Source organism: Cetorhinus maximus, chromosome 5 (genome assembly GCF_964194155.1).
Source record: "Cetorhinus maximus chromosome 5, sCetMax3.hap1.1, whole genome shotgun sequence".
Taxonomy (NCBI): domain Eukaryota; kingdom Metazoa; phylum Chordata; class Chondrichthyes; order Lamniformes; family Cetorhinidae; genus Cetorhinus; species Cetorhinus maximus.
The window spans coordinates 155,174,973-155,199,827 of NC_135883.1; the positions used below are offsets into that span (position 1 = coordinate 155,174,973).

At 42.8% G+C, this 24,855-nt stretch overlaps 1 protein-coding gene across 1 annotated transcript in view; it reads left to right on the top strand.

Annotated features, from left to right (window-relative positions):
• Positions 1 to 24,855, top strand: part of kif6 (kinesin family member 6) — a 664,853-nt gene that overhangs the window by 599,288 nt on the left and 40,710 nt on the right. Inside the window, exon 19 of the mRNA XM_078542714.1 lies at positions 5,055 to 5,152. Coding sequence (XP_078398840.1) covers positions 5,055 to 5,152 — 98 coding nt within the window. The remainder of the gene's footprint in view (positions 1 to 5,054; positions 5,153 to 24,855) is intronic.

Sequence of the window (24,855 nt, forward strand, 5' to 3'; positions counted from 1 at the left end):
CATTAATACATTAGTGAGAGAAGACCATAGCTCAAAAGAGCAAGGTGTAGAATCAGTTTGGGTAGAGATAAGAAACAGGAAAGGCAAGAGATCACTTATGGGAGAAGTTTATATGCCCCCTAACAGTAGTTTTTTAAAATCATTCAAGGGATGTGGGCTTCACTGACTAAGCCAGCACTTATTGTCCATCCCTAATTGCCCTTGAGAAGGTGGTGGTGCGCTGCCTTCTCAAGGGCAATTAGGGATGGGCAATAAATGCTGGCCTAGCCAGTGAAGCCCACATCCGTTGAATGAACAATAAAAAAAACTACTATTAAGGGGCTTATAAACTATTCCCGCAAGTGATCTCTTGCCTTTCCTATTTCTTATCTCTACCCAAACTGATTCTACGTCTTGCTCTTTTGAGCTAAGATTATCTCTCGCTGTAGTTACACTGTAGCACAGAGTATGTAGGAAGAAATAAATGGGACATGTAAGGAACGCACTGCAATAATTATGAGTGATTTTAATCTACATGTGGATTGGGTGAATCAAATTGGCAAAAGTAGCCTGGAAAAGTCATTCATAGAGTGTATGTGGGACAATTTATTGGAGCAGTACGTTTTAGAGCCAACCAGGGAGCAGGCTATTCTAGATCTGGTAATAAGCAATCAGACAAGATTAATCAATAACCTCATGGTAAAGGAGCCTTTAAATGACAACAATCAAAACAAGATAGAATTTCACCTTCAGTTTCAAGTGGTGAAGTTTGGATCCAAGACTAGTGTTTTAAACCTGAATAAAGGTAATTGTAAGGGTATGAATGCAGCACTAGCTAAGGTGAACTGGGAAACTAGGTTAAAAGGCAGGATAGTAGAGATGCAGTGGAAGATTCTTAAGGAGATATTTAACAACTGTAAGCAAAAATTTATCCCAGTAAGGAAGAAGGACTCTGTGAGAAAGATGCATCATCCACATCTGAATAAAGAAGCTAATGATTGCACCAACTTGAAAGAAACACTGTATAAATCTGCAAAGACTAGTGGTAGGTCTGAAGATTGGCAAGATTTTAAGAACCAGCAAAGATTGACTTGGAACAAAATAAGGAGGGAGAAAATTGAGTATGAGAGAAAGCTAGCTAATAATATGAAACAGATACTAAAAGTTTACGAGTAGTTAAATAAGTGTTGGTCTCTAAAGAGTGATTCCGGGGAATTGATAATGGAAAACAAGGAAATGTTAGGGCTGCTGAAAAGGTATTTTGTGCCTCTTTTCACTGTAGAAGACTAGAAAACTTCCCAAAGATACTTGAAAATCAAAAGGTGAATGGAAGGGAGGAACTTAAAACAATCACTAAGGTGCTGGGAAAGCTATTATACATAAAGGCTGACAAGTCTCTAGACCAGATTGCCTGCATCCTCGGGTCTTAAAAGAAGTGGCTGCAGAGATAGTGGATGTATTTGTTATAATCTTCCAAAGTTCCTTAGATTCTGGATGGGTCCCAGTCGATTGGAAAATAGCTAATGTAACACCTTTATTCAGGCAAGAAGGGAGACAGAAAGCAGGAAACTATAGGCCAGTTAGCGTAACATCTATCAGGGAAATTGCTAGAATCCATTATTAAGGAGGTTGTAGCAGGATACTTAGAAAATCATAATGTGATCAAGCAGAGTCAACATGGCTTTGTGAAAGGGAAATCATGTTTAACTAAATTATTAGAGTTTTTTGATGAACTAACAAGCAAGATGGATAAAGGGGAACCTGTGGAAGTGGTATACTTCGATTTCCAAAAGGGATTTGATAAGATGCCACATCAAAAGTAAGATAAGAAAACATGGCTTAGGGGGTAACCTGTTAAAGGATTGGTTTGCTAACAGAAAGCAGAGAGCAGGAATAAATGGGTCTTTGCTGAGTTGGCAAGCTGTAACTAGTGGAGTGCCACAGGATTTACAATACACATCAATGATTTGGATGAACGGACCATATGTATGGTAGCTATATTTGCTGATGATCCAGGATAGGTAGGAGAGTAAATTGTCAAGATGAGGTAGAGAGTCTGCAAAGGGATATAGTTAGGATAAGTGAGTGGGCAAAAATTTAGCGGATAGAGTATAATGCAAGAGAATGTGAGCTTGTTCACTTTGGCAGGAAGATTAGAAAAGCAGTACACTATTTAAATGGAGAGAGATTGCAGAAACTGAACTGGAATATCCATATAAATACTGTGGCTACAAGAGCAGGTCAGAGAATAGTAACTCCCCTCCTGACTACCCAAAGCCTGTCCACCATCTACAACGCACAAGTCAGGAGTGTGATAGAGTACTCTCCACTTGCCTGGATGAGTGCAGCTCCCACAACACTCAAGAAGCTTGACACTGTCCAGGACAAAAAAGGCCGCTTGATTGGCTTCACATCCACAAATATTCACTCCCTCCACCACCGACACACAGTAGCACCAGTGTGTACCATCTACAAGATGTACTGCAGGAATTCACCAAGGCTCCTTCGACAGCACCTTCCAAACCCACGAACATTACCATCTATAAGGACAAGGGTAGCAGGCAGATGGGAACACCACCACCTAGAAGGTCCTCTCCAAGTCACTTACCATCCTGACTTGGAAATATATTGCTGTTCCTTCACTGTCACTGGGTCAAAATCCTGGAACCCCCTTCCTAACAGCACTGTGGGTGTACTTACACCCACATGGACTGCAGCAGTTCAAGAAAGCAGCTCACCACCACCTTCTCAAGGGCAACTAGGGATGGGCAATAAATGCTGGCCCAGCCAACGAAGCCCACATCCCGTGAATGAAGTTTTTAAAAACCTCAGCGGTACAGAGGGATCTAGGTGTCCAGGTACATGAATCACAAAACGTTAGTATGCAAGTGATTAGGAAAGCAAATGGAATGTTGGTGTTTATTGCAAGGGGAATGGAATATAAAAGTAGGAAGGTTTTACTGTAGCTGTACAGGGCCTTGGTGAGACACATCTGGAATACTGTGTATAGTTTTGGTCTCCTTGCATTAGAAGCAGTACAGAGAAGGTTCACTCGACTCTTTCCAGAATTAAGAGCTTAACCTATGAAGAAGACAGGTTGGTTATACACATTGGAGTTTAGAAGAATGAGAGATGACATTACTGAAACATATATGATCCGGAGGGGACTTGATAGGGTAGACACTGGAAGGATGTTTCCCCTTGTGGGAGAGATTAGAACTATGGTGCACAGTTTAAAAATAAGGGGTCTCTATTTAAGAATGAGATAAGGAGATTTTTTTTTCTCTCAGAGAGTCAATAATATGTGGAATTCTCTTCCCCAAAGAGCATTGGAGACTAGGTCACTGAAATTATTCAAGGCAGAGTTAGACAAATTTTTGATGAACAAGGGAGTCAACGGTTATGGGGGGTAGACAGAAAAGTGAAGTTGAGACCACAACCAGATCAGACATGATCTTACTGAATGGTGGAGCAGGCTCGAAGGGCTGAATGGCCTACTCCTGCTCCTATGTTCCTGTTTTCCCTTCATTCTTAATATGATTATCTTTACCTCATATTACAACCTAATCTTGCCAGCCAGTCAAAGTAGTATTTCACCATTTAGCTGATCATTATCTACTATATATTAAGATACCAAGACTACAAAATCCGTAGCTAACAACTTGACTGCCTTTAAGAACCAACAGTTCGGCTGCTCGAGTCCTTGTACAACTAGGTGATGTTTGCACAGTGCAAGATCCACCAACCTGCAGCTGAATTTTGCATCAGGGTCCTACATGTGGCACAGGGCCCCAATTTACATGGTAAAGCTGCCTTCTTCAGGTGATCTGGCTGTTCACCCATTTGTAGGCCTATCTCAATATGGCAACAGCTGAACCTTGAATGACTCCAACTCAAGTGCAAAATGGGAAGGCTGTACGATGAATTTCTCCTCCACTGTTTGCCAAATGTTCCCCTACCTTTAGGTCACCAATCAGCACTGCCTCATTACCCAGAATCAGATCAAGCAGTGCTTCCTCTCTGCATTGCAACATACTGATGGAGAAAAAGAGTCCTTAAAACACTCAAGGAATAATTTCTCTTGCTAATCAGAAATATTTTCTCATTCCAGTATATTTGCGCAGTTAAAATTCCTACATTTATAATGCTATTGCAAATATACATCTCTCAGAGTTGACTATTCATAAGTATACATATATCTCTTTGTATAGCAGCAATTCCATAAGCTGCAATTCTGCTTTAAGCTCAAGGTCAAAATATGCTCCCTCTATTATGTATTCAGGGCAGTGGTGGACATTTCTGAGAAACCAAAAATTTGTGTGTGAAAGCAGATTATTTTGTGATTTACTAAAGTCAGTTCCGTTTAACTTTGAATCCTGTGAGAAATGAACTCCCTCTGAGGAGTTTAAACTGTGTTTTCAATAAAGTTCAATAAAACTTTGAAGCTGAACCTTCAGCAAAGATTTTATTTTGGCCCTTGTCCACCCATCACAAAGACCATGCACAACTGACTATTACAGATTGCAAAGGGAGAAACGTGTGCAAAGGTTTAAAAGAGTGCTAAGGTTTTATTTTTGGTAAAACATACCCTTGTCCAACTGGAAGTTACAGTTTAAAATGAGACACATTGGTGCATTACTGATTTGATCCTCATCCAGCATCAGCCCTGGTGACAGAGGTAATTCTTCCTGTCACATTTGTCCACTGTAACGTAATGTCCAAGCAATATTTTCATCTGTGGTCTACTCTACCGTCCCACATTGATTAGCAGAGCTGTGACACTGTATAATTTCTTCATCGACAGTAGCTTGTGCAGTGGTAATTTGAGGTTAAATTCTTCCAGAAAGACTCTCAAAAGACTAAAATGCATGTATATTGGAACGTGTCTAACACCTGCGTATGTTAATTGGAAGACTGAAACTTAAGAGCTGCAGTTCTAACCTGGCACCAAGCACGTCTGTTAGGAACATTTGTGTTTTTTAATCATAGCTTTGCAACCTGAGGTGGTGGAGCTTTTTTTTAAAGAAAAAGTCACATGCATGCTTTACCATTTTGCATTTACTCTGTTACTTTAGGTCCAACAGGAACAGCTGTCTGAGGCCATCTATCAGAGTACCTGTAAGACCCCTTCTGTGACTCCAACAGCTTCCCAGAGGAGCCTCCACAGCAGCAGGTGAGAGATAACAGCCTATGCCTTGTGTATTTCTAGGATATACTGGTTTTAAATGATTCTTTCCCTCACAATATCCTATTTATATTGTATAACACTTATAAATGGTTTGATTTGATTGGTAAATTCAAAGGGGTAGACAAAATACTAATCAGTTGAGTTTTGAAAATTTTACAAACTAACTGCTGGGGAGTTGGGTGGGTGTAATGGGTTAAACTCTAGCTTTTCAATTCTGGAACTAAATTAAAGGGATGACAATCCCAGTGGCTCCTCTAAATTGCGGAGGTGCATGGCCATGCAGCAATCTGGAACATACCACATAATACAACAAATAAGCTGCGCACAACCAACGCTCCCCTTAAGATATGCGCCGGTGCAGCCATGCAGCAAACTTAAAGAGACTGCACAGTTTAATAAACAGGCTGTGCACAACAACAAAAAAAAATTAGAAAGAATATTGTCTCTGGTCTGGATTTCCTCCCACTTGGCAGGTTAACAGTCAATCAGGAACATTGCCTGCCAGTGTCAATATATTGCTAACCCCATTAGAATGACATTCCCAGGACTGTCACTTGCTTTGCAGGGAGTGCTTGGTTGTAATACCACTTTTGAAAGGTTTAACCTCCACAAGAGGGGCAACAATGCAATTTATTTTTCATTTGTTCATGAGATGTGGATGTCACTGGCTAGGCCAGCATTTATTACGCATCCCTAATTGCCCTTGTTCATTTAAGAGTCAACCACATTGTTGTGGGTCTGGAGTCACATGTAGGCCACATAAGGACAGCAGATTATCTTCCCTAAAGGGCATAGTGAGCCAGATGGGTTTTTATGACTATCCACATTGATAGCTGAAGGTAAGCAAGCAGGCACAGCAGAAGGTAAAGAAGGCAAATGGTATGTTGGCCTTCATAGCGAGAGGATTTGAGTACAGGAGCAGGGATGTCTTGCTGCAATTATACAGGGCCTTGGTAAGACCACACCTGGAATTTTGTGTGCAGTTTTGGTCTCCTTATCTGAGGAGGGATGTTCTTGCTATTGAGGGAGTGCAGCGAAGGTTTACCAGACTGATTCCTGGGATGGCGGGACTGACATATGAGGAGAGATTGAGTCGGTTAGGATTATATTTGCTGGAGTTTAGAAGAATGAGGGGGGATCTCATAGAAACCTATAAAATTCTAACAGGACTAGACAGGGTAGATGCAGGAAGGATGTTCCCAATGGTGGGGGAGTCCAGAACCAGGGGTCACAGTCTGAGGATACGGGGCAGACCATTTAGGACTGAGATGAGGAGAAATTTCTTCACCTAGAGAGTGGTGAGCCTGTGAAATTCACTACCACAGAAAGTAGTTGAGGCCAAAACTTTGTATGTTTTCAAGAAGGAGTTAGATATAGCTCTTGGGGCAAAAGGGACCAATGGGTATGGGAAGAAAACGGGAGCAGGCTATTGAGTTGGATGATCAGCCATGATCATGATGAATGGTAGAGCAGGCTTGAAGGGCTGAATGGCCTACTGCTATTCTCTATTTTGAGTGGTCATCATTAGGCTTTTTTAATTCCAGATTTTTATGGAATTCAAATTTCGTTATTGGCTGTGGTGGGGTTTGAACCCAGGTCCCCTACCCTGTGTCTCTGGAATATTAGTCCAGTAACAATACCACTATGCCACCATCTGCTATAGACATTAAAAGGTTGCAGCTAGTAACAGGGCTTCATCAGTTTTTAGCAACAAGAAGGCTACCAGGTACTTGGATACATCCCTGGAAGCCTTTTTAGGACATTAATGAGGACAGAAATGCCCATAAAAGGATCGTACAGGTTCAGTGTTACCTACACCATTGCAAGAACCTTTTCTACATTTGTTCATGTGATGTATGCATTGCTGATCCCATATTGCCCTAAGATTAGGAATTGATTCTATGCCTTCACAAACGTCGCTAAGATATGACTAGGCATTCTTGCCAATGTACTTCCTCTATCATTTTGACAGCCTTCACCTAATTTTTGAAATGTCTTTATTTTTGGGATGTGGTCATTATTTATTGCCCATCTCTAATTGCCTTTGAAAATTGGGTCTGGTAAGTTGCCTTCTTGAACCCCAGCAATCTGTACAGTGAAGGTATTCCCACGGTGCTGTTAGAAAGGATATTCCTGGATTTTGTCTCAGAAACAATGAAGGAAAGGAAGAGCGATATATGTCCAAGTCAGGGCAGAGTGTAACTTGGAAGGTCACTTGGAGATGGTAGTATTTCTATGCACCTGGTGTCCTCATCTTTCTTGGTATTAGAGCTCATGGATCTTGGCAAGTGGCTGTAGTCGATCCTGTAATATAGTTGGTGCACACTTCAACTATGGTGCGTCGGTGAAGGAAGACATGGTGTTAAAGGTAATGAATGGGACGCTGATCAAGCAGGTTGATATATCCTGGATAGTGTTGAGTTCCTGGAGTGTTATTAGACCTGTACTCATCAGGGCAAGTGGAGAATACTCCATTACACTTCTGATTTGTGCCTTATAGGTGCTAGAAAGGTTTTGGGAAGTTAGGAGATAAGTCACTCACTGCAGAATACCCAGCCTCTGACCTCTTTTAGCCATAGTGTTTATGTAGTTGGTCTTGCATTTATAGAATCATAGAATGGTTACAGCACAGAAGGAGACCTCTCAGTTCGTCGTGTCTGTACCGGCTCCCTGCAAGAGCAATTCACCTAGTCACACTCCCCTGCCTTTTCCATGTAGTCCCTCATTTATGTTCTTCTTCAGATAATGACCCATTTCTCTTTTGAAAGTCATGATTGAATCTGCCTCCACCACACCCTCAGGCAATGCATTCCAGATCCTAACCACTTGCTGCATAAAAAAGTTTTTCCTCATGTCACCTTTGCTTTTTTTGGCCAATCGCCTTAAACTGGTGTTCTGTTGTCTTCAATCTTTCCACCAATGTGAACTATTTCTTTCTATCTACTCCATTCAAACCATTAATGATTTTGAACACCTCTATCAAATCTCCTCTCAATCTTCTCTTCTCTAAGGAGAATAGCCCCAGCTTCTCTGATCTATCTACGTAACTCAAGTTCCTCATCCCTGGAACCATTTTCATGAATCTTTTCTGCTCCCTCTCTAATGTCTTCACATCCTTCCTAAAATGTGGTGCCGGAACTGGACAAAATACTCTAGTTGAGGTCAAACAAGTGTTTCATACAGGTTTATCACAACTTCCTTGCTTTCATACTCTATGCCCCTATTTATGAAGCCCAGGATCCCGTATGCTTTAAAAACTGCCCTCTCAACCTGCCCTGCCTGTTTCAATGATGCATGCATATATACCCCCATGTTATGGCACAGCGGACGGTAAATGCCGAGCTGCTCAAATCCCAGAGGGAAACTTAAAACAGCTGCCACAACTGTTTTGCAATTTATATTTTTTATTTTGAGATGCATACCTTGAATTCAGAAGTAATAAGTCCACCAAGTCTTAGAGGTTTTTTACAGAACTAACTTAAACATTTATTAATAAAAGAAAAGATTTTAAGCACATACATAGGTCTACAAATTACTACTATAATAATTCCTAAATCCTCTAATTAATCTGGCTCCCAGTTACACCTCCATTAAGGCAATAGTAAAACAAAATACATTTCAACAGACCCAGGCAAGGCACACAATAACCTAAACAGTGATATTCACAATGAATTCTCTTAGCTTCGGTTCCTGTAAACGGCAACTTAATGCACAGAAGCTAGAGGCTTTTCACACTTGTGTTAGATCTTAGAATTCCTTCTTCCTTACACATAATCTCATTTCCTTTACATATGTTTTTCAATTTTTAATGTAAATTCCATTGTTCCAATATGTCTTTGCAACTTTTCTCCTAATATAAATCTTTCATAGTACTCATATTATCAGTAACCTTTGGGAAAAATAAACACACTGTTAGGCTTAACTTCTTATGGCTAGGTGTAACATCTTACCATCTCTTTGAAATTCAAACTACTCTGGTTTATCTAAAAATGCATATATTCATCACCTCACATTCTAAAACTTCAGCCATGTTTATGTACTTATCGTTTCAAACCTAGTTTCCCTTTTGATAACTCAAAAGCTCCAGACTGGCTGTCTGCAATTCAATTAAATTCCCCACACACACCTCCACACAGAGAAACTAATCCAAACCCCATTATTAACCTACCTTTACAATAAATCACAATAATATTATGAAAATTATTATATTTTCATGACAGCCCACATCTTTCTGTTCTACGCCCTTTAAAATTGTACCCTTACCTTTCCTCATTCTTCCTACCAAAATGAATCACTTCACACTTCTCTGTATTAAATTTCACCTGTCACTTGTCTGCCCTTTCCACCAGCCTGTCTGTGTCCTTTTGAAGTTTAATACTATTCTCCTCAGTTCTCAACACTTCCAGGTTTTGCGTAGTATAACACCTTTCATGAATTCAGGATGTCCCAAAGAGCTCCTTACTCTAATGATTCTTTACTCTTTTATTCAACATCTGAATGTCATTTCTGCACAGGTCAACCTCTGCAAACACTCTGCATTTCTTTGCTCAAAACCACTCTGCCAACTCACATTGTCTGGCGCAAGAGTACAACTAGATTTTTAAAGGCACTTCCTACACATTTTATCATCATAACATGAGTGTACTCAAATGAGGTAAAGTGTCTATGCCACTTAATTGGCCTTAACATTGCCTTCACGCCCTCCAATACATAATTGGCTGTAAAGCACTTTGAAATGATTGTGAAAGGTGCTATGTGCAAGCTCCTTCTTTGCAAAGAAAAAGATGACCTAATCAGAGATGGGAGAAGCAGCAGCACTGAAAACCCTATGCATACATGAAGAGGAGGTGGCGCTCATTTTGGGCAGGTATGTGAATCTGGGCTCCTGCCACTTGCTCAGTTGTTTACATGGTGACCTCAGAGTTCAAAATTGAGTTTTAAGTGTCAGTATGTAAAAAAAGAAATGATTAATTCAATCCAAAAACATCTCAAAACCTTGCCATTAAATTACCGTGCCCATTAGGATGAATTCCTAGATGACTCCCATCAACACAGGCCGCTTACCTGAGTGATCATTATTTTACATACCAATATCGAGAATCTGCATGTAGAACACCTCTGCTCACATTTTGATTTGCAAATGAAGCTCCAACCTGATTCAGGTGGCAGGGACTCCCTCCATCTTCCTGCAGTCCACTGGGAATGCTTGCCTGACATAAGAGGCTGGAGCCCCAGTCTTACAGGTTCTGGTCCATTTTGCCCTGTGAATAGAGTAAAATGGACATAACACACAAAGGGCCACCTTAAGATGGCTCTATTACTCTAATTCAATTTGGTACTTTTGATTTGTGATTTCTTTCCTCCCTTCCCCCCGCCCCCCCCGGACCCCCACACCCCCGGACCCCCACAACACCCCCATCCATTTAAAAAGAGAACATGATATCCCTTTTAGATCACTGGGCCTCTTTGCTATGTTTCAAGTGTTTAGAAAGGAAGTGTGATTTTAAAACTACCTCTGCAAAAGAGGTTTCAAGTCATCTCTTCCCACCTCTACAAGAATAACCCTTTCCTTCCCTGAAGGCATTGACTTATGCTGGGTATTGCCTGCAAAGCTGAAGCTGCCATCTCCCAAGTAGCCCTTCTGTAATAGTGGGCAGTGAGGCTATTTGATCATGCAATGGATCACGGCAAAGTTTGATCCTGTCTTCATTGAATGATGGTACAAACATAATTTTTTAAGAAGTGTCTTTCGGGAGTGATCAGAGTGATCAGAAACAAGACGTTTATTTTCTCTTCTGAGCACATAGATGGTGAAACAGACTGTAGGGTACTGACTCCATTCCATATGAGATCAGTTAACACAGCACCCAGTATCAGGCTTTGATCCTGGTATCCAATGCCCTGTTCAAGGCAAGTTATTACCAACTGAGCTATTAGGACACTCCTCAGTGAATAACTCATTAACACACATTATAAGACTGCCTTTTCAAAAGGGGCTCTGATGATTTGTCTGCTTCTTTAAGTAGTTTGTTAAATTTGAAATCTAAATAATATTTGAGCAGGAAGTGTGTAGGAATGAAACTTTTGTAGATTAAATAGTTTCAGGACTTGAAATTAGCTTTTGATTGAAGTTGTTGGTTGAAGTATTTCCTCATGAATGCAGTAATCAGTATTAGTTTGTGTATGTAATTATTTAAAATTTGAAACTAGCCATAGAATGTGTAAGAATGCATTCGGTCTACATTATAAGAAAACACTTTTTTAAAGCATCTGCTTACTTCAGTAGAACATGTTGTGTTTGTAGCCCTTCTGTTGTCTGTCTGTATGTCTACGACCAGTAACCTGGCCTAGCTAAGATCCATCCCTCAGCCAGCACCACAAAAATAAACTATGTTTTCCACTTCTTTTTATCAGACCTTGCTCAGAGCATTCTGGCTATTATGGGTCATGACTGCAATTCAAATGTAACTTTTTTAAAAATTCTTTCACGGGATGTGGGTGATGGTGGCAAGACCAGCATCTCTAGTTGCTCTTGAGAAGATAGTGGTGAGCCACCTTCTCGAATTAATTCAGAAAAACACAGAATCTCGGAAATAGTAATTTGGGATGCAGTATGTGAGTAATTTGAGACATGGAGTGTGGAGTGGCATGAAAGTGTAAGCATGTTTGTGAGGAACAGGTGATTTTGGACTTCTGATTCCCAAAAATCCATCACTACGATTTTCCTCACCTCATGTCTGGCTTTGTTGTAGACTAATTGTTAGAGATTGATTGCTACAATTATTCAACAACTCCATTATTGTTGCATGATACAACTTTATTCCCCCTCATGTTCTCATGTTTCTGTTATACATATCTTTCCTGTGTCCTTTCACTCCTTTCCTCCAGAATTTGCACATTGTTTTGCCCTTTTCTTATTTCCATCTCAACTAACCTATGACCTTTTATACCATCTAGATGTTTTCTATTAAACAGCTTACAGGTCATTTAGTCAACTTCTTTTTCATGATCAGCAAATGTGTTGGTGTATCCCTCCTTCTTCTCCATTCTGTTTTTTTCAAACTTTGGCTAGTGCCAAAATTGGAAGATCTGTCTCACAGACTAGTCAAGCAACAGCCTGACATAGTCATCCTCACGGAATCATACCTTACTGAAAATGTCCCAGACTCCGCCATCACCATACCTGGTAATGTCCTGTCCCACCGGCAGGACAGATCAAGCAGAGGTGGTGGTACAGTGGTATACAGTCGGGAGGGAGTTGCTCTAGGAGTCCTCAACATCGACTCCGGACCCCATGAAGTCTCATGGCGTCAGGTCAAAAGTGGGCAAGGAAAGCTCTTGCTGACTACCATGTACCACCTCCCTCAGCTGATGAATCAGTGCTCCATGTTGAACACCACTTGGAGGAAGCACTGAGGGTGGCAAGGGCGCAGAATGTACTCTGGGTGGGGGGACTTCAATGTCCATCACCAAGAGTGGCGCGGTAGCACCACTACTGACCAAGCTGGCCGAGTCCTAAATGACAAAGCTGCTAAACTAGGTCTGCGGCAGGTGGTGAGGGAATCAACAAGAGGGGAAAACATACTTGACCTCATCCTCACCAACCTGCCTGCCGCAGATGCATCTGTCCATGACAGTATCAGTAGGAGTGAACACCGCACAGCCGTTGTGGAAACGAAGTCCCGCCCTCACATTGAGTCTACCCTCCATCATGTTATGTGGCACTACCACCGTGCTAAATGAGACAGATTTCAAACAGATCCAGCAACTCAAGACTGGACATCCATGAGCGGCAGCAGAATTGTACTCGAACACAATCTGTAACCTCATGGCCAGGCATATCACCCACTCTACCATTACCATCAAGCCAGGGGATCAACTCTGGTTCAATGAAGAGTGCAGGATGGCATTCCAGGAGCCGCACCAGGCATACCTAAAAAAGAGGTGTCAACCTGGTGAAGCTATAACACAGGACTACTTGCATGCCAAACAGCATAAGCAGCTGTTAAACAGAGCTAAGCGATCCCACAACCAACGGATCAGATGTAAGCTCTGCAGTTCTGCCACATCCAGTCATAAATGGTAGTGGACAATTAAACAACTCACTGGAGGAGGAGGCTCCACAAATATTCCCATCCTCAATGATGGAGGAACCCAGCACAGCAGTGCAAAAGATGAGGCTGAAGCATTCACAACAATCTTCAGCCAAAAGTGCTGAGTGGATGATCCATCTCGGCCTCCTCCGGAAGTCCCCAGCATCACAGATGCCAGTCTTCAGCCAATTCAATTCACTCCACGTGATATCAAGAAACGGCGGAAGGCACTGGTTAGTGCAAAGGCTATTGGCCCTGACAATATTCCGGCAATAGTACTGAAGCCTTGGGCTCCAGAACTACCACACCCCTAGCTAAGCTGTTCCAGTATAGCTACAACACTGGCACCTACCAGGCTATGTGGAAAATTCCCAGGAATGTCCCGTACAGAAAAAGCAAGACAAATCCAACCTGGCCAATTACCACCCCATCAGTCTACTCTTGATCATCAGTAAAGTAATGGAAGGGGTCATCAACAGTGCTATCAAGTGGCACTTGCTTACCAATAACCTGCTCAACGATGCCCAGTTTGGGTTCCGCCAGGACCACTCAGCTCCCGATCTCATTACAGCCTTGGTTCAAACATGGACAAAAGAACTGAACTCCCGAGGTGAGGTGAGGTGAGAGTAACTATCCTTGACATCAAGGCTACATTTGACCTAGTGGCATCAAGGAGCCCTAGCAAAACTGGAGTCAATGGGAATCTGGGGGAAAACTCCCCGCTGGCTGGAGTCATACCTAGCACAAAGGAAGATGGTTATAGTTGTTGGAGGTCAGTCATCTTAGCTCCAGGACATCACTGCAGGTGTTCCTCAGGGTTGTGTCCTAGGCCCAACCATCTTCAGCTGCTTCATCAATGACCTTCCTTCCATCATAAGGTCAGAAGTGGGGATGTTTGCTGATGATTGCACAATGTTCAGCACCATTCGCGACTCCTCAGATACTGAAGCAGTCCATGTCCAAATGCAGCAAGATCTGAACAATATCCAGGCTTGGGCTGACAAGTAGCAAGTAACATTCGCATCACACAAGTGTCAGGCAATGACCATCTCCAACAAGAGAGAATCCAACCATCGCCCCTTGATGTTCAATGGCATTACCATCACTGAATCCCCCCACTATCAACATCCTGGGGGTTACCATTGACCAGAAACTGAACTAGACTAGCCATATAAATACTGTGACTACAAGACCAGGTCAGAGGCTAGGAATCATGCAACAAGTAACTCATCCCCGACTCCCCAAAGCTTGTCCACCATCTACAAGGCACAAGTCAGGAATGTGATGGAATGCTCCCCACTTGCTTGGATGAGTGCAGCTCCCACAACGCTGAAGAAGCTGGACACCGTCCAGCACCACAACCTGGAAGTTCCCCTCCAAGACACTCACCATCCTGACTTGGAAATATATAGCCATTCCTTCACTGTCGCTGGGTCAAAATCCTGGAACTCTCTTCCTAACAGCACTGTGGGTGTACCTACACCACATGGGCTGCAGCGGTTCAAGAAAGCAGCTCACCACCACCTTCTCAAGGGCAACTAGGGATGGGCAATAAACGCTGGCCCAGCCAGGCAATCCCACATCCTTGAATGAATAAAAAAATCTAAAATGCATTGTTAATTATATGAATTGAAGTTAAATACTTACAAGTGGAGGACATTGACTGGATAGTTACTTAAGCACATATAAAGTGACACTTCGTAATACAGGCGTGATGTAGAGTCAGGAGATATAATCCTGTAATGTTTCACTCTGAATAAATCTATTCCAAGTAAACTTCCTTTACCAGCTGGCTATCAGGAGTATAACAGGCACATCTGCCATTCAGGCTTTAAGCTTGATAAAGCACACAGAACCAAAATGCTGTAACACCTCTTTACAGATGTTGACTGAACAGCTATGTACTTCTGTTTTCATTTTATTGTTGAGAGGCTATCGTCATCACTATCCACCACTTCTGGGTTGAATGAAATAACTGCCAGCTTGGCTGTGTTGCTGACTCTATATCAACTATGAGTCAGAAGTTTGTGTGTCCAAAACCCGCTATAGCTTTGAATATGAAATTTAGGCTGACATAAGACAGCCTTGTCAGAGGTTCTGTCTTTTGGGTATGGTGTTAAACTAAGGTTCTGTCTGCTTGCTCACATAGACATGAAAGATCTCTTGGGTCTTATTTGAAGAAGAGCAGAGAGTTATCTTGTTTTCCTGGCTAGCAATCCTCCCTTATCAGTTAATTTGTTGCACACAGCTTGTTGTGTGCAAATTAATTTCTGTGATTGCCTACAGACCTCAGGGACTACACCTCAAAGTTAATTCATTGGCATTAAGACATGTTGGATTATCTTGAGGATATGACATTTTTTTGTAAGAATCATTGAAATTTGAGGACTCTGGGTCTATACTTGATGGAGTTTAGAAGGATGAGGGGGGATCTGATTGAAACTTACAGAATACTGAAAGGCCTGGACGTGGGGAAGATGTTTCCATTAGTAGGAGAGACTAGGACCCGAGGACACAGCCTCAGAGTAAAGGAAAGACCTTTTAGAACAGTGATGAGGAGAAACTTCTTTAGCCAGAAAGTGGTGAATCTATGGAATTCATTGCCACAGAAGGCTGTGGAGGCCACGTCATTGAGTGTATTTAAGACCGAGATAGATAGGTTCTTGATTGGTAAGGGGATCAAAGGTTACGGGGAGAAGGCGGGAGAATGGGGTTGAGAAACTTATCGACCATGATTGAATGGCGGAGCAGACTCGATGGGCTGAATGGCCTAATTTCTGCTCCTATGTCTTATGGTCTTATGGTCTAAATTGTCACCCAGAAGAAAGCGAATACACCTATGCCAGTGGTGCTAGCTCTAACTAGAGCTAGTTATTTTACTTCCTTTTTCTTGCTCTGTCTGTATTCTTTTCAAATGCTTATTCAGTCCTCATTTAAATAACGTTTTAGTAGCTGTGTCAGCGTCCTCTATTTAAGTAGGAAAAAACCCTGGGAGCTGGAGTGGTTCAGTGGATAGCTTTTCTGCCTTTGAGACGCAAGGCCCTAGATTCAAGACTCTCCCAAGGACTTGTTGGTTATGAAATAACCCAGTTGCTGGTGCAGGTAAGCCAGTTTGTGTCAGTGATGGTCTTCAACCTTGATAAATGGGGAGCGTAGATATCTGGCTATAAAAAGCCGCTGCCACATCCAAACAAACAAAGGTTATCAAGCAGCATTGTGACAACCCCATATAACATGGGAAAAGCCACAAGAGGAGAGAAGAGAATTCTTATAGCCATTATAACAGGTTAATTTTTTTCCCCAAAAATGTCCTTTATTCTTAAAATTTGTAATGGTACATTAAATTTGAACTGTTACGTAAAGTGCAAAACTAATCAGTTTTCTTCAGTATAGTAAGTGGCAATCTGAAGTGCCTTACTGCACTTACAATTACAGGGTGTATTTACAGCATTCATTTCTTGTCAACCATACACCCCAAGGGGTTTTACATGGTCTCCAGCTCCTTGGTATACTATGGAGAGAGGGCCTTAGACAGTGGTCTTTCCCCCTTTGTGGCAGCTGCCCCAAGCTTTATTGCATCCCTTAGCAATATATCTGGACCTTGGAATGTGCCTGTCTGCAACTCAGTCATCGTCAGTTCTTTGCACTGGAAGACCAGCAGGTTTTGGACAGACAAAAGTGCGCCTGTCACTAATTTGTTGGTCCTCCAGCAGCTTATGTTGGTGTGCATCTCTGGGAACAGCCAGTAATTAGAGCACAGATCAACCGCTACAAAAACTACTGCATCTTTTTCCAGATCTGCTTTGCAAAAGCACATTGGAGAAGGAGGTGGGCAGTGAATGAAGGAACCGAAGGTATGGTTGCTAAATTTGCTGGTGACACAAAGATTGATAGGATAGTAAGATGTGAAGAGGATACTAGGAAGCTACAAAGGGATATAGATAGATTAAGTGAGTGGGCAAAGACCTGGCAAATGGAGTATAATGTGGGGAAATGTGAAATTGTCCATTTTAGCAGGAAAAATAAAAAAGAAGCCTATTATCTAAATAGTAAGAGATTTTGGAGCTCTAAGATGCAGAGGGATCTAGGTGTCCTAGTGCATGAATCATAAAAGGCTAGTATGCAAGGATAGCAGGTAATTAGGAAAGCTAATAGAATGTTATTATTTATTGCGAGTGGAATTGAATACAAAAGTAAGGAGGTTATGCTTCAGGGCATTAGTGAAACCACATCTGGAGTACTGTGTACATTGTTGGTTTCCTTATTTATGGAAGGATGTAAATGTATTGAAAGCAGTTCAGAGAAGGTTTACTAAACTGATACCTGGATTGAGTAGGTTGTCTTATGAGGAAAGAGTGGACAGGCTAGGCTTGTATCAGCTGGAGTTTAGAAGAGTGAGAGGAGACTTGATTGAAATATATAAGATCCTAGAGGGTCTTGACAGAGTCGATGTGGAGAGGGTGTTTTCTTTTGTGGGAGAATCTAGAACTAGGGGCTACCTTTTAAAAATAAGGAGTCACCCATTTAGGACAGAGCGAGGAGAATTTTTTTTCTCCTAGAGGGTTGTGAGTCTTTGGAGATGGTGGTATATGGGGAGATGGCGGTGTAAAGGTAATGACACTGAACTAGTAATCCAGGTGCCTAGGAAAATGCTCTTGTCTCAGAGGCTCAAATCCCACCACGACAGCTGGTGGAATTTAAATTCAATTAATAAAAAATAGTCTGGAATATAATGATGGCAACCATGAAATTATCATCGATTGTTGGAAAAATCATCTGGTTCACTGATTCTCTTTAGGGAAGGCCATCCTTACCTGGTCTGGCCTACATGTGATTCTGGACCCACAGTAATGTGGCTGACTCAGAAATGGCCTAGCGAGCCGCTCAGTTCTAGGGCAATTAGGGATGGGCAACAAATCCTGGCCTTGTCAGTGACACCCACATCCCATAAAAGAATAAAAAAAGACGGTGGAAGCAAAGTCTTTGATTATTTTTAAGGCAGAGGTAGATAGACACTTGATTAGGGAGGGAGTGAAAGGCTATTGGGGTAGGTGGGAATGTGGAATTGAGGTTACAATTAGATCAGCCATGATCTTACTGAATGGCAGAGCAGGCTTGAAGGGCTGAGTGGCCTACTCCTGCTCCTAATTTGTATGTTCGTATGTATGTTCATATAACAGTCTCTTTTCCACCGCAGCCACCATGTGAGGAGGTGGTGAGACTCCTGGCGTGTAGGAATGCTTGTTTGAAAGTTCTGGCACAGAACTTGCTGCATCTCTATCACAACTCGCATCTTATCAAGATCAGGGCAAAGTCCTTCCGCTATCAGTACATGACCTATGTACTTGACTTCAGTCATCTTCAGTTGCAGTCTTTTTTTGTTCAGCTTCAATTTCATCTGGCAAGCTCTCTCCAGCAGTCTCACTAGATTCTGATCATGAACTATGAACTGGCTTCTTCCATCATAGCTCCACATCCATAAACTAGTGTTTGCTTCCACCCCTGGAAGATCATTCACTATCTCAAGCTGCAACGTTGATATTCTTCTGGAGCAGTAGAAATGCCAGATGGCGTGTGCAACCATCTGTACTTCCCAAATGGCATCCAGAAGGTAGTCAGGAAACTGCTACTTTCATCCAGCTTATTTACCAGTATCCATCCTTCGCATCTAGGGGAGTAAAGACCTTTGCCTTGGGAGGTTGTAGCAAAATTTCTTCAATAGTTGGTATGGGGTAGTGAGATCTCGTCAAAGCTTACTGAGGTCCTTTGGACCTATGCATACTCTCAGCATTCCAGGTTTTTTCACTGCTACTGTGCTGCTAATCCAGTCTGTAGGAATTGCCACATCCTTTTTTACTCCCATCTTCACAAGCTCCTCTATCTTGTCTTTCAGTCTGTAATTGAGGTCAGCTGGAACTCTCCTTGGTTTCACACTCTCATCTACTTCAAGATAAAATTCACCAGGAAGACATCCAAGCCCTGTGAAAACATCTTTGTAATTTTTTTAGGATTTGTTCAACAGTCAATGGTTTTGTGCCATGCAAACCTCTTCTGGTACACAAAGGGTTATTAGTCCAAACTTCTGACTTCTTTCAGCTGAGATGAATGGATTTAGTGTCTACTATTTGGAACTGCAAATCTTCTTTCTTCCAATTGCATTGGGCTCTCGGCTTAGTTTGTCCTTTTGGGGTGAACACCTTCGACAGCTTCATTTTTGTGTCACTATCTTGAGCAACTTCACACAGATCTGTGAAGCTCATGATGTTGCATGCAGCACTAGTGTCTGACACTTCATATTAACTTGTCCTTCTGCAGTAATCATTCCAATAGTCACAAGCCATTTTTCACCTTGAGATTTGACAATGCCAACCTGTTCTCGGATATAGAGTGGTTCGTCAGAATCATCATCCAACATTTTTCCAGCAGCCATTTTTATAGGCTTGCTTTTCTTCTTTCCAGCAAAACACTTGCGTGCAAAATGAGTCAGCTTCTTGCAGTGAGAGCACTGCTTTCTCCTTTTGCATACATGTCATTTTCTTTCACGTGGTGTCCTCTGCAATATTTACATGCTGTGCTCTGGCCTTGATCTTTCTGCTGGCCCTTCTGTAAATATTTCTTCCTTTTCTCCATTGTCTTGCACTTGCAAGGCCTGGACTGCCTCTCAGTATAGTGCAAAGCCTCAGCAGTTCTCCCATTCATACTCTTCAGCTGATGATCAACAACTTCAGAGCTTGTGCACATGTCAATAGCTTTCTTGAGAGTTAAGTTTCTCTTCTCTCAGCAGACATTCTCACGAAGGTGTCTCTTGTTCCTAAGACAACTCTGTCTCTGATCAGATCATCCTTCAGTTGTCCAAACTCGCAAGGTCAGCTGGGCATCTCAGTGCAGTCACATGCGGACCAATTCTCACCCTCTTCCTGAACTTTAGTGTAGAAGACATAGCGTCATAAATAACATTAGTAGAGGGCTCAAAGTGGGTTTTCAAGACCTCCAAAATTTCACAAGGCTGGCATTTTTGCTCCTCAGTGAGGCCAAAGGTGCAATGCAGCTGTTAGCACTCTTTCCCCAGCACTGATAACAGAATTGTTACTCTTGTTCAGATTTCTTGATTAACTGTGGCAATTTCATAGTTCTGCCATTGAGACTGGATTCCAATTCATCCTCAAATCTCCCGTCATCTCTATAGGAGCAGGTACTGCAATATTCAAAGCCATACTGACTGACCCAGCAATCAATATCCTGTACAAAGTTGTTTCTTACAGGGGCTGGCTCTCTTACAGCTATCAAAATCCACTCAATTTCAGTTGCACATTCCTGACACCATGTTCTAAGTGATGGATAAAATGGCTTCTGCTCTCAAGCCACTATACACAAAGGTTGACTTCAGAAGTCACATGACTATGGCAAGCCATAGTGCGCAAAGGCATTTCTGCAAACACGGACCACTGCCTGATGGACATGTGGTTAAAGGTATTCTTCTGCACAAACTTTTCCATAAAGGACGGATGGGATGGCACTGTCCAACTGACTGGTGCGTCCTGTGGCAATGTGGCCGGATTCATCTTTTACAACACTGGGAACAGATAGAACCTCAGCACATAGTGACACTTGATGTTTGCATACCAATGGTCTACACAAAACTTGATGCAACTGCACACAAAGGTGGTTATCAGGTTGAGGGCTATATTGGGCACTTTTTGTCTCCCTTTGTCCAGAGATTTTGTGTCCCTGCAGACACGGTTCATTTTTGATCTCCAGATAAAGTGGAAGATGACATAGGTGACTGTCACGACACAGGAGGGGAATATGAGCCAGACCTGCGCCATGTAGAGCAACACTGAGAGTGTCTCGCACCTCATAGCCAGATGGATAGGCAACATCGCTCCCACATGTCCAGTTTGTGTTTCATCATGGATAAAAGCTCATTCCAGTTTTTGCCACATGCCCTTCCCTTTTCCAAATCATATCCCCAGCAGCTTTACATAGTCTGACCTGATGGTGTAGGGGATAAAGGATCGGTTGGCCCAGTTCCCGAAGATCATGGCTTCGTTCTTGCCATGATTTACTTTGGCTCCCAAGGCCAGTTCAAATGGTCACAGATATTCTGCAAACTGACAGCAGAACCAAGCAGAAGGCAGCAACATTGTTCATGTACAGTGCAGCTTTCAGCTGAGTGCCTCTGCTGCCTGGGATTGTCACCCCTCTTATGCTCGCATCCTTCCTAATAGACTCAGTACAACATACAAACAAGGTGAGAGAGAGGACAGTTTTACCTGACTCCAGATTTGATCTGGAATCTTTCCGATTCCCACCCATTGATTAAAAGTGCGCTGTCGATGTTTGTGCAGAGCAGTTGGATCCAGTTACGGATTCCCTCCCCAAATCCCATTTTAGAAAGCACATCCGATGTGTAGGTGTGCAATATTCTGTCAAAGGCCTTCTCCTGGTCGAAAATGATGAGGCAGGTGTCCACCACCCTGTCCCGCACATAAGCGATCATATCCCTGACTCAGAGATCCCCCTGTTGGCTACAGTACAGGTCAGAACAGGGCGGATCACTAATTCCAAAGTAGACTGACCCGATTGATGATGGCCTTGGGCGAATTTAGTTGTCTACATTAAGCAATGGACTGGACCATCATGGATTCCAACATGCTGCCATACAGAAGCATGATCTCCTACATTTCTAGCAGGTCTGGGTCACTGATCCAGCCTCACAGAGTTAAACAAATCTCGGCTGATATTTCTCGGGAGTTTTATTTGTGTTGAAGGACCTTTGTCAACTCATCCAGAGTTAGCAGCTTGTCCAGTGTCTCCCACGTACTATTAAGACCTCCATGATAGAGGGTAGAAAGGACTGGGAGGCCATGCTGTCAAAGGGCTTCACATCATACAGGCTGGCATAAAAGGATTTGCTAATCCTTAAAATGTAAGGCTGCAACAACATTACTGACTTACACTCTACCTTCAGGATGCTGATCACAGTGCTCTATATGTGTACCTTTTGGAAAAAGAAATATGAGAACATCTCATCCTGCTCCATAAAGCAGATGCTGGACCAGAAGATGATCATAGAAGCCTCCTCAGCAAAGAGTGAGGCCTTTTGTAGACATTCCTTGACATCAATCCCCATCTGCAGAAGAAACAGATTTTCTGGAGTCAGGACATTTTCCTTTCACATAATCACAGAATCACACAGTGCAGAAGAGGCCCTTTGGCCCATCAAGTCTGCACCAATCCGTGAGAAACACCTGACCTACCTACCTAATCCCATTTACCAGCACTTGGCCCATAGCCTTGACTTTTATGACGTGCCAAGTGCTCATCCAAGTACTTTTTAAGGGATGTGAGGCAACCCGCTTCCACCACCCTCCCAGGCAGCGCATTCCAGACCATCACCATCCTCTGGGTAAAAACGTTTTTCCTCACATCCCCCATAAACCTTCTGCCCGTCACCTTGACCTTATGTCCCCTCGTGACTGACCCTTCAACTAAGGGGAACAACTGCTCCCTATCCACCCAGTCCATGCCCCTCATAATCTTGTACACCTCGATCAGGTCGCCCCTCAGTCTTCTCTGCTCCAACGAAAACAACCCAAGTCTATCCAACCTCTCTTCATAACTTAAATATTTCACCCCAGGCAACATCCTGGTGAATCTCCTCTGCATCCCCTCCAGTGCAATCACATCCTTCCTAAAATGTGGCAACCAGAACTGCACACAGTACTCCAGCTGTAGCCTCATCAAGGTTCTATACAACTCCAACATGACCTCCCTACTTTTGTAATCTATGCCTCGATTGATAAAGGCAAGCGTCCCATATGCCGTTTTCACCACCCCACTAACATGCCCCTCCGCCTTTATCTCTCTCTTTCTCTCACCTTCTGACCACCTCTGAGGATGAAAAACCTCTGACAAGTTAAAAAATACAATTGTTCAAAAATAAATTGGTAAATGAATTTAGGTTTGTTTTCCCTCTCCTTTTGAGACCTACCATCTCAGTTTTCTAGACCCAACAGTAAACACTGCTAACATAAGCCACAGAAAACAGTCTGACAGCAAGTAATGTAGGTCGGCATTCTTTCTGGGTTAGGTTACTCACTACGATGCTACCAAGTTGGAAAACTCCACCCAAAAATGGATACGCAATTTCTTTGAATAATATACAAATGAATAAGACAACTTTTAAAATAATTGCTAAGTTCATACATTTTAATAAGGGATGACTTACTTTGTGTACAAATTAAAACAGAGAAACATGATTACATAGAATTATGTAGAATATATAATACAGAAACAGGCCATTCAGCCCAACCTGTCCATGCTGGCATTTATGCTCCACTCATACTTCCTTCCATTCTTCCTCATTTAACTCTATCAGTATAACCCTCTATTCCTTTCTACCTCGTATGCTTAAGTAGCTCCTCCTTCATTGCATCTACACTATTCACCTCAACAATTCTCTGTGTAGTAAGTTCCACATTCTCACCAGTCTCTGGCTAAAGAAATTCCTTCTGAACCCAATATTTGATTTCTTGATGGCTATTTTTTATTAATGGCCTATAGCTTTGCTCTTCCCCTCAGAAACACAGTGCAAACCTGGGACAATTCCGCCCTAAGTGCAGTAGCAAGCAGGAAAAAGGACGTTTTATCTGCCAGCCACAGTGGCGGCTTTTCACGCCATATTGTCCTAATCCTGCCTCATTAATAATGCATTCCCGGGAAACCCGCCGTTTCGATAGCAGGCGGGCTGTCATATACCCGCCAAGCCATCACCTCACGGTTTCATCACACTGGGCGCCATATTTAAAGTGCAGCCATGCGAACACCTCTCAGTGCTTCCAGACAAGGACTGCTGCAAAGAAGACATGCCCCTGAAAGGCAAGAAGACTGCAGCCCCCTGGCTTAATGACACGTCCCTCGAGCGCCTTTTGGACACAGAGGAGGCCTGCCGTGATGTCTTCTACACCTGATCTGGCCACAGGAAGGGGGACAACATCACCAATTCAGCATGAGAGGTGGTGGCAGCGGTGGTCAGTGCCAACGCCCTACAAAAGTGGACAGCCACCCAGTGCCAATAAAAGATTAATGATCTTCTCTGTTCCGCCAGGGTAAGTCACTCTTCTCATCGCTCTCAAGTCACACACTCACAAAACCATCACACATTCACAGGGATCTCACTCACTGCCAGTTCAAGGGACATCACCATTCACTCTCTCACACACACCTTCATTGTCCTCATCCCATCCATGGGACCACTCACCAACCACACATGTCAGGCATGCTTATCATCTGGCATGGCAGATGTCCTGCCTACACTCTCTCCATCTCTATTCATGCAGGGCAAGCTGGCACACAACAAGAGGGAGAGGTCGCAGACTGGTGGAAGAATGCCCGAAATCAAGGCCCTCTCGGACTTTGAAATTAGAGCCATCCAGCTGGCCAGCGAAGATCTGGACCAGTCCTGTGCTGACCGTGAGGTCGTCAGTGCTCAATCAATTGAGCATCCAGCAGTGCAACATCCATCAGACAACCATGCTGTGAGTAATCCTGTTCTGCAGGCCCCTGCCATGCACTAATCATCTCTCCTTGCTT